General features: G+C 38.7%; 1 protein-coding gene across 2 annotated transcripts; it reads right to left on the bottom strand.

The window, feature by feature from the left end:
• Positions 1–2,433: 2,433 nt before the first annotated feature.
• Positions 2,434–16,362, bottom strand: LOC132129360 (vasopressin V2 receptor-like). 2 transcript variants are annotated; one of them, XR_009428497.1, is made up of 7 exons: positions 16,033–16,362; positions 8,461–8,847; positions 6,589–6,834; positions 6,344–6,490; positions 5,089–5,713; positions 4,650–4,751; positions 3,965–4,075 (listed from the first exon to the last, which is right to left on the bottom strand). XR_009428497.1 is itself a non-coding variant. In XM_059540921.1 (6 exons), the coding sequence occupies exons 1-6, from the start codon at positions 16,033–16,035 to the stop codon at positions 3,873–3,875; spliced, it is 1,611 nt and encodes a 536-aa protein (XP_059396904.1). In that variant the 5' UTR covers positions 16,036–16,362; the 3' UTR covers positions 2,434–3,872. The 2 variants fall into 2 exon arrangements, 1 of the variants encoding a protein (XP_059396904.1); XM_059540921.1 differs by lacking the exon at positions 4,650–4,751 and having other exon boundaries at positions 2,434–4,075.
• Between the last annotated feature and the right edge of the window lie 472 nt (positions 16,363–16,834).

The raw sequence follows: 16,834 nt of genomic DNA, 5'->3' as shown, positions 1-16,834 counted from the left end.
ATTTTTTTCAGCCAATCTCCAAAAATACCTTTTGCAGCCGTTTTCAGTTTCTAGACATGAAGACTGAGTGGTCTAACACTCGAAAAGATCACCTTTTTGTCTTGTTGAGATGGCAAAGTGAGATAGCAGGCTGCTATATATTAACTGAAGAAATGGACTGTATTCAGTAAGGATGCATTAAATTGATCAAAAGTGACAGTAAAGAAATTTATGTTACAGAAGATTTTTTATATTTCACACTTTCAATTTTATATAAATCATAAAAAATAATGGGTTACACTTTATTTTAGTGGCCAATTCTCACTTTTACCTAGTTGCTTATTAGCATGTCTATTATTAACATATAGGTTGTTTATTAGTACTTATAAAGCACTTATTCTGCATGACTATATTCTACATTCCAAATCCTACCCCAAACCTAAACTTAACAACTACCTTACTAACAATTAATAAGCAGCAAATTGGGAGTTTATTGAGGCAAAATCATATTTAATGGTTTGTTAATCACGGGAATTGGACCATAAGATAAAGTGGACCAAATAATGTTTTAATAGAGTATTAAAATCAGTTTTTACTGTATTTTTGATCAAATAAATGCAGTTTTTGATGAACATAAGATACTTAAAAAAAACAAAAACAATTTTAAATCTTACCAACCCTAAACTTTTGAACATTTTTGTGTTATATGATTATTATACTGTATGCACCTCTACACAGTAACATGACATTCAGCCAAGTATGGTGACCCATACTCAGAATTCGTGCTCTGCATTTAACCCATCCAAAGTGCACACACACAAACCATGAACACACACCCGGAGCAGTGGGCAGCAATTTATGCTGCAGCGCCCAGGGAGCAGTTGGGGGTTCAATGCCTTGCTCAAGGGCACCTAAGTCATGTTATTGCCGGCCCAGGATTCGAACCCACAACCCTAGGGTTAGGAGTCAAGCTCTCTAACCACTAGGCCACAACTTCCCGACTACACAGTGTTCAGTAAGCAAGCTAGTATGTAATTACGGACATATCCAGTCATCCATTTCACTCTAAGTTTCTCATGTGGCTCTTTAAGAGTTGACACGCAGGCTAGAATAACCAGTTAACAGGGTTTAACACACATGTACGAATGTGGTGTGCATTACAGTCAATCTTTTCTTTCTAAGTGTCCTCTGATGGTGATGATCACGTCATCTTTGTAGAGTGTCCTGTAGTAGCACTCAAACTAAGATTTTAGATTAATAGAGGAACCACAGTGTACGCATTTTCTTATACTCTTATGCCAGCAATGTCAGATGGAATTAAACATTTTCCCTTAAAACACAGAAGCATCTCCTTATACAGTCAAGCTGCAGTGTGGCTTTCTTGTTTGAGATGCAGAGATTGGAAAAGAAAGTCATGTTGTTTGTTTGATTTAGATATAATAGAGATGTAATAGAGATAATGTGAGGTTTCTTTGCATAAAGGAAAGAGACAGGTCCATGCGGCCCCCTCTTTTGACCCCAGACACGGCACCCATCTGCCCCTCATCTCCTGTGAGATAAAGCACGCCAGTCAGAAGAGGCAGAGTAAACTGAAAGCAAATCCACAAGCAGACAGTTTCTTCTGTCCTCTCTGCACTGGAATCCATATCTAATGCATGCCCTTTTGGAGTTGTATTGTTTCATAAGCCCTTCCTACAACATAGGGCCATTCGCATGCCACAAAATATCCAGGATTTTAACTGTTATTGGTTATTGGAAGTGAACAAGGTTTCCAGCCGTTATTGGCTCATCCTATAAACAAATGTTTGCCTTATGAAGAAGTTAAGAAGGACCAAAATAAACAACAACAAAAATTAAATTGATAAAAAAAGAAAATAATTTATTGCAATGTTGATCATATTTTAGGTACTGGATTATCCGTCATTATGCATTAAGTATAACAAAAAGTTCACTAGCAGTTAGTTTTCTCAATGTTTCCAATATCTGATCATCTCACTGATATCTAATGGTTAGTCATTTACAGTTAACCACAGTCACTGATATACTCTTAGACAATAAACATCATATTGTATATTTGTCCAAATCAAAACTGCCTGTTCATGGATATTACATGATTTGTTGCAAATTCCTTTCTGTTAAGTGGGGAAAAATATTAATGCATTTCCAAATTTCAGTCCTTTTGAAATGTGAAACATGATAGGTCAATATGTTTCAAAACTTCAAAAAATGTCCCTAAAATGGGAATTTAGTTCTTCTCAAGCTGTGTAGACTAAGAGTAAGCGAGTTTTGGACTTCAAGAATGAATTTATGTTTGAAATGCATGTTTATAATAATAATTTGCAGGGTTGGGATTAGCAAGCAAAAGTGTGAGACTGAACTAGACACTACTGAATTCTTGTACCTCAAGAATCTGTGCGATACAAAGATACGCATATGTATATAATATAATAAGTTGTAATGTAATAATTAGTTTCTTAATCCTTCAACACGTTTATTATATTTATAATGTTTAGAATATTTTCTGTACAAATAAGTTACTCTGAAGCATGTAAATGGTCCCGATTCCAGATGAGAAAAAAAAGTAACACAAAAACAAGCAAATACCAGAGGTAGCGCTAAAAGAGTGACAAGTTAATGAGTGAGACTGAAATCGGTGTGATTAGTGTGTGTACATATATACATAACGTAGAGATTTTGATACCTACAAATATTTAGATGTACTTGTATATTGCTGTTCATTTGCCATTATCATTTCTTCTGTTAAAAAAAGTTATTTCTCACCTTAAGCATACAAAAAGGAAAAAATTAAATGCTTTTTTTTTTCTCAATGATTTTCACAAGGATTTCCCAGGACTGTGAGGATATGTACATGGTAATGATTGTACTCAAATGCAATACACAATCAACAGCTTCTAAACAATGTGTTATTTCTTTGCTTTGGTACATTAAACTACTAAAATGAGCAACACAGAGAATGAAATTTCATTCTGCTTGGCTTTTGTGTCCAGCGGCAGTCAAATATAGATTCCTGCCCACTGCCAGCACTTCTAATCTATTAATAGCTGATACTGTAGACCAATTCAACTCACAGTGTCTTCTGAACACTTTACATTTGATATATAGTTTAAATATGATTCAGAAAGTCACTGTGTTACAAAGCTGCCACTGTGTTTGTTTCCCACAATCAGGCTGAAATTTTCATAGCATTCTTGCTGGTGGTGGATATGTTCCTTTAAGTTTCTGACACTCTCATTTACAGCATCTTGCCACTGGTCTCCTGAAGCTGTCCGGAGTACAGCCAGGTAACCTTTTCATCCATTCTGTATGCACTGATCACATGCCTTTTTTCTTGCATCTTCCACTCTTGCTTTGTACTGTAAAGTCTGATATAATCCTGCAACCCTAATCTATGAAAACACTTGGCTGAGACATAAAGAGAGAAGGAGAAGAATGGAGGACCTCCGACCCTCCGCCTCCTCTTCCTCTTCCTTCATCACTCCAGTCTGCTTTCATGTAACTGAGTAGACGGCTATCTGTAAAATGCACTGGGCATGGTAATGTGATTTTATCTTTGTAACTGGTGTAACAGTGTTGATGACAGATCTGCTTTTCAGATTGTGTAACTGAATCTAAAGTAGCCAGGACATTTCCTAGCCCTGTATCAAATGGCACACTTTTTGCACGCTTGTGCAGCTGGCACTTGTCCATGAAGTTCACAAGACCGTAGGGTATATCATTTGTCATTTTAAATTCTGAAAAAGCTGTTTACGAGCCCAGCTGACAGTTTATGCACTATTATTTCATCAACATGTGGGCAAAGAGTAGCATTTGGGACAGAGTCTAGCCCATAACGCCATGGTGTGTGCGTGTGTGTAGTCGAGTCAGGCCAGAGGTCAGTATGTGGAGTCCTTGGTGTTGGTTGACATGTGAGTTGTGGTTGAGTCGTCCGGCAGTGAACCTCTGCGTGGGGATCCGGTGTGGCAGTGCAGCAGTGTGACCAGCTCACGGGACACACTGTTGGAGAAGGCTGTGTAGATCCATGGGTTAGTGCAGGAGTTTAGACTGGCTAGAAGCATCAGGATAGTGAAAGCAGCCCCTGCATGAGAGAAAGGCAAACTCAAAGCCAGGAAATAACATTTGCATTTATTACTGCATTGACAGCTCAACAATATCATCTATCAGGTGAAAGTAAAGTATTAGCATTAAAGCCTGTACTGCAATCAGTGAAAATAATAATAGTGGCAGAAAAAGTCAGAGGATTTTATATATATATATATTCTAGCACTGTCTGAAGAAGTTTCCATATTCATCATATATTATAGGTCATATATAGATTTTCATATGATTTGGTTGCCTGGTGGCTGGTCAAACTGTGCAGAAAGCCCAGTCTAATACAGAGGTGTAAATACCAATGAGATTACCCAACACTCAGGTGAGTGAGCAGGTGTTTGTCTGTTTACGTGTTAAGCGGAAAGAAAGCAGGGGACAGTTAAATAAAGAGAGAAATAACAAAAAAAGGGGACACATTGAACACATGATTGATTATTTCTGCTCCTGGAGATCTCCCCTCCTGTATACTTCAGTTTCAGTCAGGCTCTAACACACCTGCCTACAATTTCCAAGCAACCTTGAAGATCCTGGTGAACAGATTCAAGTGTTTTTGTTTGTACCTGGAACTAAACTCTGCTGGAAGGTAGATTTCCGAGAACAGGCATCACTGTTTTTGAGATATTCCTGGAGAATGTGTTGCTTGTTTTGTTATGAACACCAGCCTGCTGACAGCAAAGCTATCATTACTCCAGTCTTCAGTGTCTAATAATCCTTCAGAAATAATTATAATATGCTGATTTGTTGCTCAGGAAACATCTCTTATTATTTTCAATGTCAAAAACTTGCTTCATATTTTATTCTGGAAACATTTTTTCTGGATTTTCTGATGATTAGAAAGGGCAATTATTTGAAATACAGTACAGCAACTTCCTATTTCAGAACATTGCCAATTATGATATGAACCCATTTAAAAATACATCATAGTGTTTTTAGCTTTCAAGAAGCATTATTGTGTTACTGTACGGGACCAGTATATTCATCTGTTTGCTAATGTCTGACCTTGGTTTGGTGGGTTGGGGTCCCAGGCTGCCCATAACTGAACAATGAAGAAAGGAGACCAGCAGATGGTGTAGACCAGCACAATGACAAGAGTCATCCTCACTGTCTTAGACATGGCCTTAGTCACACCTGGGAGAGGCGGTGGGTGCGAATAATCGGTCGGAAGGGGAAAAGCATCTGGCCAAAGTTCAGAAGCTGCAGAGCTATTTGGGTGTCCAGCCAGTGCACACATGCTATTGGCTGATAATGACTGAGAATGAGAGAGGTCTGAGAGATGTTTGGGGGTGTTTTGCAGATGAGTTTGGATGGAAGGGGAGGAGCTGTCTGAAGTTGGGCGGGGCTCGCAGATAGAGCTCTTACAGGTTACAGTCTGAGAATAGTCATCATATAGACTTGAGGAGCACACTTCCTCTCCTGCATGATGTGAGGGGCTGCAGTGAGCTTGACTGAGACTGCTGTTAACATGGTGACTGTGTCTGCTCTGTCTGTTTCTCTCCCTGCCTCGTCCACTGCCCCCCTCTCGCTGAGCAAAGTGGAAGAAGACAGAGTTCCTCTTAAATTCTGCTGTCACCATCCGCTCAGACTTCAGGTAGATGTTGTCATGGATTTCTCTGAAGATGCGAACCTGGGATGAAAGAGATACATCAATGTAAAAATATTCCTATAATGATCAAGAGTCATGTGCCATTTAGAATTGAACTAACACTTTTTTGCTAAGTGCAGTAGCGTGTGGTTGACATTTTATGGTGCTGTATGGGAAAATTAAAATCCTTGTTTTGACCGTATTAACCTTAAATAAACTTAATTCAGATAAATATGGCTAATCTGTTGAGGAAATCGTGTTCTTAGATTGTGCACAGGGTCACATGACACTAAGTAAATAAGTAAAAAGAAAGCCATCAAAATTATTAGCAAACTTGTTCTGGACTACAGAAATTCCTCTGTGGTGTTACAGTGAATTCCTTTGAATTGCAATTAAGTACATTGCTCTTCCTGTTGTTCAAAGTCATGTCCAACGCATGTATTGAAAAGAAGCCAATTATTAAATTCTGAATTTCAACCAATACTGGCACATCCATCAGGTTGTACCCCGCAGTACATCTAATTCCTAATGAACATACCAAATCTTTGACATTTGGATAATATACACCATGTTCTTATGCTATGAAACAATTTTAGACAAGATTTGTCAAAACCAAATATTTAATAATAAAAAAAATGTGTGAGAGCTTGAGGGGAAAAAAGCTGGAGACACCTGACAGACAGTGATGATTAAGGCTGGTAATACGAATACAGCCACAGTCATCCAGGTGACATATGCTTTAAGACCCCATGGCTCAGCAAAGTGGCCCCAGCATTCGAACACCCCAGGGGACACCTCTGACCGTGAAAAGATAAACACCTGTGTGCAAGCAAATAGACAATCATGAGCCTGAAAAAATAGTTGTGATGCAATTAAAAAAATCAGTCAGGTATGATCTGAGATTGTTTACTCCTCACCTGTGGCAAACTAAGCAGTAGGGCCAGGCCCCACGCAACCATAATGGGGGTGTTCCAGCAGGAGGGCGTACCTCCACGATATGCTTGAAGGGGGCAGCAGATGGCATAGTGCCGATCCACAGTCATGGCAACGATCATATAGGAGGATGCAAACATCCCGACGATCTGCAAATACTTGACAGAGCGACACAGAGCGTCAGGCCCCTGGAAGTGCTCTGTGATGTCCCATACCAACTGCGGCAGCACCTTGGACAAAATTAAGACATATATCTAATTTAGGCACAAAAGTCTAGATGGTGCAGGCTAATAGGTCCTTTTACATGCAGTCAAGACATTTAATACATGGCACAAGCTGATTGGCCTTTGCTGATTCTACAACCAATGAAGTCACAACCCTACACCTCCCTCGGCAGAATTTGTTTTTTTTTTAAGGGGTCATATGATTTCAAGTGTTCCTTTCACTTTGGAGTGTTACAAGCTCTTGGTGCATAAATAAGATCTGTAAAGTTGCAAAGACTAAAGTCTCAAACCCAAAGAGATATTTTTTATAAAAGTTAAAACTCATCCTCACCCTCCTAAAACACCTCATTTAAACACGCTCCCACATGTCTACATCATGATGTGGGAAGATTTGCATAACATCGCCCAAATGTCCACGCAAGGAAAGAAGGTGAAAACTTTGATTCTCGCTGTTGTCGTGGAGATGCTGTTTCGTTGTGAAAGCTGCAAAAATACTTTGTTTGGCCTTACAAAAGAGGACACAAATAGAAATCAGTGGTTAATTTGTATTAACACCACTGTTCCAGAACAGTTCAACTTAAAATATTCAGATGTGTGCAGTGGATTTCATGGAGGACTGTTTCCTGAACCTGGGAGAGAAGACTACAATGCCGGCTGTTCTGACTCAAAGTTTGTAAGTACGTTTACATATTTAAAGAAATTGGCAATGATGATTCAAACCTGAGTTTTGAGCAGTGTAGACCAACGCGTGTTGTTTGTCATTTCTCCGATCACAAATGCAGACATGGTTTTATCTTTACGCGGCGCGATGATCATTATAATAGATAATTATGTCCCCACTGGATGGCTCGTTTGTAATGGGCTTTATTATTTTCGTCTTGTGGCACAGGTGTTCTGACCGGGACACTGCATCACAGTACGGTGAGGGGCGTTACATTTCCCTCACAAGCTTCAGGCATTCAGCCAGTCAGCATGCACTGGATAGCTGGCCAATCAGAGCACACCTTGCTTTTCAGAATGATGAGCTTTGTAAAAAACGACGCGTTTCAGAAAGTTGGGGCATAGAGGAGAAACAATAATGTACAGTATGTTGAAAATAATGTTTCCTGTGCTTGTTTGTAGGGCTGTACAATTTGGCCAAAATTGTTTGTGATTATATCTCGATGGTATTATTATTACTAAATAAACATAAGAAACAAAATATATTACTATGAATTACTACTACTACAACAACAACTAATACTTTTATTTTACTGTAAAATTATAATATTAATATCTATGGCTGTCTAAACTTAATTTTTTTCAAACGTTAAATCATGTAAAAGAAAACAGTGCTGCACTATACTCATAAACATGCAGCACATTTATTTATTATTATGATATTTCAGTTATTGAGATTTGATAATTGCACAAAGCCCTATCACAATTTTAATTTTATTTCAATAAACCATGCAACTCTCATGATATAGAAAACCTCCCTGCTGACACAACATTACTCCCACACCTGATACTTCAACTGCATTTTAATAAATGTAGTCTCACTGTATTTTTCCATTCAGGTCAATGATTACTTAACCGTATAAGCTCATTCCAAAGCACTCATCATTTTTTATATTTTCAAGAGGCTGTTACCTGAAAGAAGGCCACTACTAGGTCAGCTACACATAGATTGACCATGAAGAGGTGCATGGGAGCGTGATGTTTTTTCCTACGCAGCAGCACCCACAGCACGAATCCATTACCCAGAGCAGTGAGAGCAAGCACCAACCCCAGCACCCCGATCTCTGCCTGGGCCAAGGCTTGGTTCCGTACCCGTGGAGGGGCAACTGGCTGGACTGTGGGCCACGCTGTGGTCCATGTGATGTTCTCTGACGGATACAGCCAGAGGAAAGCCTCCGTGCCCCCATAACTGCTGCTGAGATTGAAGAGGGAGCTGGACACGTCTGGTGACCCCTCCATCTCCAGCACAGAGTGACTGGGCTGACCCAAATTCTCTTCCCAAGAGGCCATCCTCATGACCTACAACGAGAAGGACAGAAATGAGAGGCAAAACCAAAACATCCTAATACTGATCCCTCTCTGGCCTCAATCGATGAACAAACAGTTGTAAATCATTGTAATAAAATTAAGTTTCAAATTCATTTTATTTTGTTGGCTATTTCTGTAGCTCTTCTGCAACAGTAAAGGAATGGTGGCGTCTAAATCAAATGAAGTCATTAGGTTGTCTCCCATATCATCTCAAATTAAATTATCCATCTCTGCTTCTGTTTTTGGGGATGTTTTTAGAGAATGCTCTTAAAACACCATTTTTTTTTTTTTAGCTGAAACAACAAGAAATGTACACATGTACTCAACAGAGTTTTGATGTTAGTTTTGACATTTGGAACAAAAGGAAACGAGAAAACATAAATAATTAAATTGTTTATGAATTTATTAAAGACAGCTTTGAATCATCGTCTTTCAATTTTGAACACCGCAATCTCCACATAAAACATTTAGAAACCCCTCCGATCTCTTTATATCTGCCTCATTGAGATGCTGCATGGATTGTTATAAACAGCTGCTAAAACTAATTTAAGCAGATTTATTTAGCAAATATCTGAAAGATAAATCTGAGAGTGTTTACTCAACCTTTGTCTCTCTCCAGACCCTAAACATATTTGTGGTAACACTGAGGAAAAAAATATGAAAGAGATATGGGAACAATTTTAAATCCCGCAGCTTTGGTGAGCATAAGAGACTTATTTTTTAAAAATTTAAAAAGTCTTACTGAACTGAAACTTCTGAATGGTAGTGTAAATCATTCAAACATTTAAAAGAATCTTGTGGGCACTGGAAAACAAAAAACTGTTTTTTTTTTTTTTCCTGATATTTTCTTTGATTCTTCTGGTTTTTGTTCTAGCTCATATGTGCTGTTTAGCCTTCCATGAGTGTATTCCTGTCAGTGTGTTAATGATTTATGCGAGGATTAGCAAGAATGGAACCAGAAAGCTTTCGTATCCGGTTCATTTTAAATTTAGCTCTTGATTCAAGTCCAAATCTTTGAGACCTGCAATATTTCATTCAGTTCATTCATATTTCACTCCCTCACTCACTCTTCCTGCTCTAATTCTCTTCATCCATCTGGAGTGGTGGTTTTCATCTTGCATTTGCATAATCAATTCACAACAGAAATAACCACTTCAGAGCTGTGCTGGAGTCCTAATGAAATCCTTCCAATTTTTAACACAAAGCCTGGCAAGGTCTTCCTTTGACGTTGCCTGCGGAAAGCCCCTCAGTTGCTCTTGCAGTCCAGTTTGTGGTCTGTTTGCTCTCTTTGCATGTCCCAACTACTTTCCATTACCTACTTTGATACCTCCTGGGAAATTAGAGAAAGAGCCTCCTCACACGCTCTGTTTTTTTTTAAATGTGTCTGCTGCACGTGTGCTAACATAGGCTATTCATCAAGAGGCTAAAAGTGGCTCTGTGATGTGCCCCTGCTGGGCATGTGTGCATGGAGCGCTGAACCAAGTCTTCCCGCAAGGTGAAGTATAAAAATTGGATTCATATCTCTTTTGTTTCTCATGTTGAGATTACACGGACAGCAAATAGAATCTCCATCTCCGATTTTTCTACTAAGAAAATCTTCAGAAATATCCATGAAGATGTGTCTTTCCTAAGGTTTAAAGGCAATTGCAATATTTTCACACGATGTGGTCAGATTTGTCAAGATATCAGAATCTGCGATCAAATGTCAGAGATTTTAATAACACTTGTTTGTTTGCATCCATTGAAACTTTCCATTCTACAAAAGGTTCTTAATAGTAGAAAAAGGTTCTTCAGATTTTTTAAATGTTAATGGCTCTTTTAAGAACTGTTCGCCAAAAGGATCTTTGGGGAATCAAAAATGGTCCACTATTTGTGGCCCGATTTTCCGCTTATTTACAGTTAGAGCCAGTTATTTAAATCAGAGCCAGTCTGCAGCGTTGAGCAGACAGATTTAATAGAAAATCACATAGTGTATGATGTTCACAGACTCTGCTCCAGAATCTGATTCCATCTAGTCGGAGGATATCATACACTTTAGAACACATATTGTTTTCATTTGTCACATGTCTCCTAGAAACTAATGTATTTCACGTTTCCCATGGTGCTCTGCTTAGAGGTCAAAGGGGCAGTGGAAAGAGGAAATGAGAGTGGAGGACGTGAAAGCCAACTGTGGAGAGCAGCAGTGCACTCACCCATCTCTCTCGCTCCTTTGCTCCTCTCTCAGTTAGTGTCCTCTCTCTGTTCACCACTATTGTTTACAATATCTGACTTCCATGTAAATATCATCCTTTTACCAGATCCCTTTACCAGCCTGTCCTTGATATATCCTAATCTATTCCAGCAATGGCGCAGTAACAGTTTTAGCAAAACTCAACCTGGTTCTTCACAATGGTCAGATGTAATTACTTCCTTTCAGATCTCATCTGCTGAATGGGTTTTAAAAGTGATGCTTCCCAGACCTGTGCCTTTCACAAAATGCTCAGTGCCAGCCCGGGGTCATATGACAGGAGGAAAGGTTCAAGGCACAGCAATGGGGTGCACTGGGACTTGAGCCCATGACCCTTAAGCGCTCTTTCTAAAGGTGCCTTTTGCCATCAAATAAATATATATGGTGAAAAATTTTAGAAGAAATACTAGAAATTGTGAGGGAATACATAGAAATGTGCATTGGAAATGGAATTAATTAAAAAATCCAAAATGTTGAATCAAGATATTTTTATGATTTTTTAATTTATATAAATATTTATATACAATACTATATAATTGGTTAAATTAACAGTAAAAAATAAATTGTATTTGGTAATTTAATATGGTAAAATGGGCAAAAATGGCTAATATAGAAATTTAATATAAAAATTTTCTTTTCTCTTTTTTTGACCATTTATCCATCCATCCATCTATCTTCTTCCGCTTATCCGGGGCCGGGTCGCGAGGGGAGCAGTCTAAGCAGAGAACCCCAGACTTCCCTCTCCCTAGACACTTCCTCCAGCTCTTCTGGGGGGACACCGAGGCGTTCCCAGGCCAGCCGGGAGACATAGTCTCTCCAGCGTGTCCTAGGTCTTCCCCGTGGTCTCCTCCCAGTGGGACGCGCCCGGAACACCTTCCCGGGAAGGCGTCCAGGAGGCATCCGGAACAGATGCCCGAGCCACCTCAGCTGACCCCTCTCGATGTGGAGGAGTCCCCTCCTTGAACTGCCACCTTAACGTGGTGGAGGGGTTTGAGTACCCGAATGACCCTAGGAGCTATGTTGTCCGGGGCTATATGCCCCTGGTAGGGTCTCCCAAGGCAAACAAGTCCTAGGCGATGGGTCAGACTAAGAGCGGTTCAGAAAACCCTTATGAAGAGACCAAATCATAGGACCGTGACGTCGCCCGGTATGGCGCAGCCGGGGCCACACCCTGGAGCCAGGCCCGGGGTTGGGGCTCGTATGCGAGCGCCTGGTGGCCGGGCCTCCCCCCACGGGGTCCGGCCGGGCTCAGCCCGAAGGAGCAACGTGGGGCCGCCTTCCCGTGGGCTCACCACCTACAGGAGGGACCGTAAGGGGCCGGTGCTTAGAAAATCGGGCGGCAGTCGGAGGCGGGGGCCTCGACAGCCCGATCCCTGACCATTTATATGTCTCAAAAATGTATCAGAATATATTTATATTGTCCAAAATATATTTCAAAAAATAAATTTTCTTAAACCATACTGTACATGCAAGAATCTTTGTCTTTGTATTGTAAATGTAGTTTCAGAAATGTATTATATTTCATGTGGAAAAACTATGATATGATAGCTGAAATTGGTCACAGCCGGTTTTTCGATTAGGTTTTGTGGTCCGCACTATCTAGTGAGTTTCTAATGTTAACTTATGGTCTGTTATTTCTATACAAAAACAATTTTCTGTTTTCTGCATTTTGGTAGAATTGCACTTAAAACTGGTAAAACACAAATCCTCCTCAAAGACCTACATTAAAACAGAGAAAAGGCTTGACTGAGAAAATAGCAGATGACTGCAGTTTCTAAAGTAGGACTGGTCAGTAATGTCTTTAATGCAGGGCTTAAAAAAGGGTCAGTTGGTCTGTGAGCTTTTAGACAGAATACTACTCTCAACAAGTAAACAGTGACCAGTAAAGCAATGATTTATTTTGACCCAGTGAATGCTGGGAACCCAAGTCTTGCCCCAGGCACAGACATCACTATGACCTAATAAATTAAATTTACAATTTAAATGTGGAGTTAATGTACAGTTAATTGTGCAGCAAAGACTATGTTACATATTCAAATGAAAAGGTTTAGACGGTTGACCAGGTTGGTTTATTTTATCCATCTGCCACTGAGTAAGAGTGAACTGATCTCACGCTGAGCAGTGGAGAAGTGCTGATAAGGAATTTATCAATGTATGTCAGCACATCAGAAGAGGTTATTATGTGACTACACTGGAATCTGTGTGTGTGCGTGTCTGGTGGACTAGGTGGAAAAGACGTGTAAGGAAAGTAATCCCTAATTTATGAACGTCTCCCAGGAATACCTCACAGCAGGAGAAGCTGCTGTGTAGTGCAGCATATCTGAAAGTCTGAGACCACATTCAAATCTGTATTTTCCCAGTGAAGCCTGGAAGTAATTAAAATATGATAAACAAAGAAAAGTTATGATGTACAATTAAAAAGAAATATTTTTGTGACATGTCTCCGTTTGTACAGATGGTCAGATATACTCATGAAGCTCAAGATGCTCTTTGGATCAAAGTATGCTGGATAACTTTTTTTAATTTGTGATGCTGATAATGTATGTATGTATGTATATATATATATATATATATATATATATATATATATATATATATATATATATATATATATATTAGAAAATAATTCAAAATAGAAGCATTTTCACTTGTTGTTTAAAACATCATGTAGTGTACACATATCTTACTTTGAGAAAAAACTTTCTAAAAAGTAATTCTACATAGCTGTGGCTTTTACTGAGTATTTCTAACTGTTTCCAAGGAGGAAAAAAAAAAACACTTGCAACTACATCTCGCTCTTTTATTTTACGTCTTGTCAATCACAGGAAAACTCCACTCCACAGGAAGGATGAGTTAAGGATCTGTGAACGCTTTTGTTTTTCTAACCCATTACCACTGTCTTTTCATGTTTCAGCTCTGTTCTGTTCTCAGGTCCCTCCCAAGAATGCACCTGTATTCCTCCAACACTGACAGTGTTTTTTCCCCAGATATTTAATTTTTAATTAGTCTTTTCAGGTAGGTGAAAACTGTATATATGACATATGAAGGGGTATGTATGAGAATGAAGACACCCAGATCTTGGAAACGGGTTCATGCATGACTACCCCACATTTACTCATTAACTCATTTATATTCCTGTTCAAACAGATCACAGTCTGGCAGTTTTTAAACGCACACTGAAACCATGAAAAAAATTATAGTAACTGAAACTAAAAAAAGCTATATGAGCAAACAGTCCATATACCCTATTGTCCTGTTTTACTGTGAATATTCTGGGTCATACACAAGGAAAGCATAAGTGAATGCATCAGGCATCAGTGGACTTTGAAACCTCTCAGGTTCACGGTGAGAAGCTATGTGATTGTTTACTTATAAGGGGATTCTGTCCATGATTTCAAAGTTCTTCGGGAGGCTTGCACCCAGTTTGCGTTAATGCAACTGTGGTAATCGCCATTGAGATTCGGAACAGCTGTGTCTCAGTTCACAGATTTATAAAGCTTTGTGAGGTTTCAACAAAAGCAGGTCAACCATGTTTACTTAAGACGACTGTGATTCCAGTTTTGCAGTGTTAACAGGTTCCATTGCATAGCTACTTTTGTTTTCTAAATCCTGAACAATTAAGCATGCAATGCTCTCAAGAGTCACTGCATTAAGATTTTGTTCTCTGGTTTAATGCATGTAATGTCACAAAATCCTTCCTAAGTCAATCAATCATAAATGTGACTGCCCCACATAATCACAAAGACCAAATGTCTAGTGACTCAGCCGCTGTTCATGAGTAAAGCTTTATATGAAAGACAGTAAAGCACTTTAGAATCTTAATTAAGAGGAAAATGAAAAACATCAAGTGCAGTTAGCATCGTTCTGAAACACAGAGGCTCCTGTGTGAGTACATGAAGATGATGGATAGATGTACTGTGATTGTTCCAGCTGACCTCAGCCATCAAAACACACAGTTCTGAATGGACATTTACCTCGAAATGAAACACAAAAATTGTATGAAATATTGTGTTCTAAAGTTAATTATTTAAACATTGTACTGCATTGACTCTAATGGACTGCTACATTCATGCATATGCTGCCCATATTCTACAATGTAAAAAAAATTCAGATATTGTCAAATCCTGGCAACTATATGTTTGCCAGAAATTCACAAATAATGATGACAGTGTTTCAGGCATTTCAAGATGGCATTGTGGCGGCTGTATAATACAGTAATATATCAGCCTACTTGAGGTATTAAAACATTAGACGATGAAACAAAGCTCATGAAGACAGGAGCATTTACTATAGTATTACCCACACAAACACATGACAGTCATAATGCAATAAACAACTGAGCAGTTTCAAATGTTATTGTTACCTAAACCCTTTTAAATAAAATGTTATTAAATGTGACGCATGACAGGGAATTCGAAACGTCCTTTTACTGTTTAGCCTATCAAGTGACTGATTTTACTTTGCTACAAAAACATATATTAGCCTATACAGTCATTTAAGCTAAGGTAAATTGCCAGTTATTTTACTATAGTATATTACAGTATTTTTCTGTCCAAAGTACGAAAATTTTAAAGTATCAGAAAATCATAAAGTCAGAAATCATGCCTACTCGATCTCCACGTGACTTTTCTTTTTGTATTTTGCTGGACCGACACATCCATTTGAGTTAATTTAAAAACACATTTGCGACTCACCTAGCTGGTCCTCAGGTCCTTTGAAAAAGGTATGCTATAATATTTAGCTACAGGCTATCATTTTAGTTTAGATTATTTTTACACATTGGGAAAGCAGGATCGCTATTTATGTAAGTTATTGAATACTCAGTATATAACAGTAATCCAATACATGTATGCAACAATATTAAAGCATTGTAGCGAGCACGTGAGTGACAGTGGCGCGCGCGAAGGGAGAGCTCTATATGAACGCGCAGATTGATTAGCAGCACTCACCATCAGCCAGCGCCGTTTCTTCACTGTATGTATTTCACTTTGCGATGTAATCCACAGTTTTCTTCACGAACTAATCCATATAATGCCCTGTCCATGCCACGTCCGCGTTGACACTGAATCAGTTTTAGATATCTGCAGTCTACCATTGTAACTTTGTTTGGCAATTATGTAAAATAAATTATTATATTGCCAAAATATTCTGTGCTGTCAGGCTAAGCTAATTTTACCTACACATTTTTAATGGGTTCCTGTCTGTTCAGCTTTCAGATCAAACAGAAAACTGCGTCTAAATGTCATTCTCATGCTCTCTGTCTGTTATATCTCAGTATTTTTTTTTTGCTCTGGTGCGCGCACTAAACATAATTTGCTTGGTCTACTTCTGTTCCTCCTACTGTCTCCTTCTCCCTCCCTCTCAAAGAACTCCTCCCCTCATTCGACTTCTTTCACACTCCAAAACCTTCCTTCATCCAGTTGATCAAATGAGCTCCTTGGATGGATAGGTCACATTTTAGTTCACTGCAAATATTTAGTTACACTTCTAAATGGTAGGCTATTTAATAGACATTTAATCATGTAATTGTAATACTTTGCTATTTAAATTAATTAATTGATTACATTAATACTGGTCGTTTTAAATAGTACCAAACTCTTCCCGACATATAATTTACTAAACGTGACAAAACTCAACAACAAAAGTGTACAAACACCTGCATATAAAAAACAATTATACCCTTAACAAAAAAACACATTGATTTTTTTTCCAGACATTTTTAAATGTCATTAACCCAGACTATCAAGATGC

This window comes from Carassius carassius, chromosome 46 (genome assembly GCF_963082965.1).
Source record: "Carassius carassius chromosome 46, fCarCar2.1, whole genome shotgun sequence".
NCBI lineage: Eukaryota > Metazoa > Chordata > Actinopteri > Cypriniformes > Cyprinidae > Carassius > Carassius carassius.
Note: the sequence above shows the minus strand (reverse complement) of the source record. Positions and strands in the feature narration are given on the sequence as shown.

Bases quoted from the DNA above. Each gene is read 5' to 3' on its own strand.
- LOC132129360 (XM_059540921.1), bottom strand. The intron at 6,835-8,460 runs GTAACAGCCTCT...ATTTTGTCCAAG, and splicing joins TAGTAGTGGCCTTCTTTCAG to GTGCTGCCGCAGTTGGTATG. The intron at 4,076-5,088 runs GTCAGACATTAG...TCTCTCATGCAG, and splicing joins CCCCAACCCACCAAACCAAG to GGGCTGCTTTCACTATCCTG.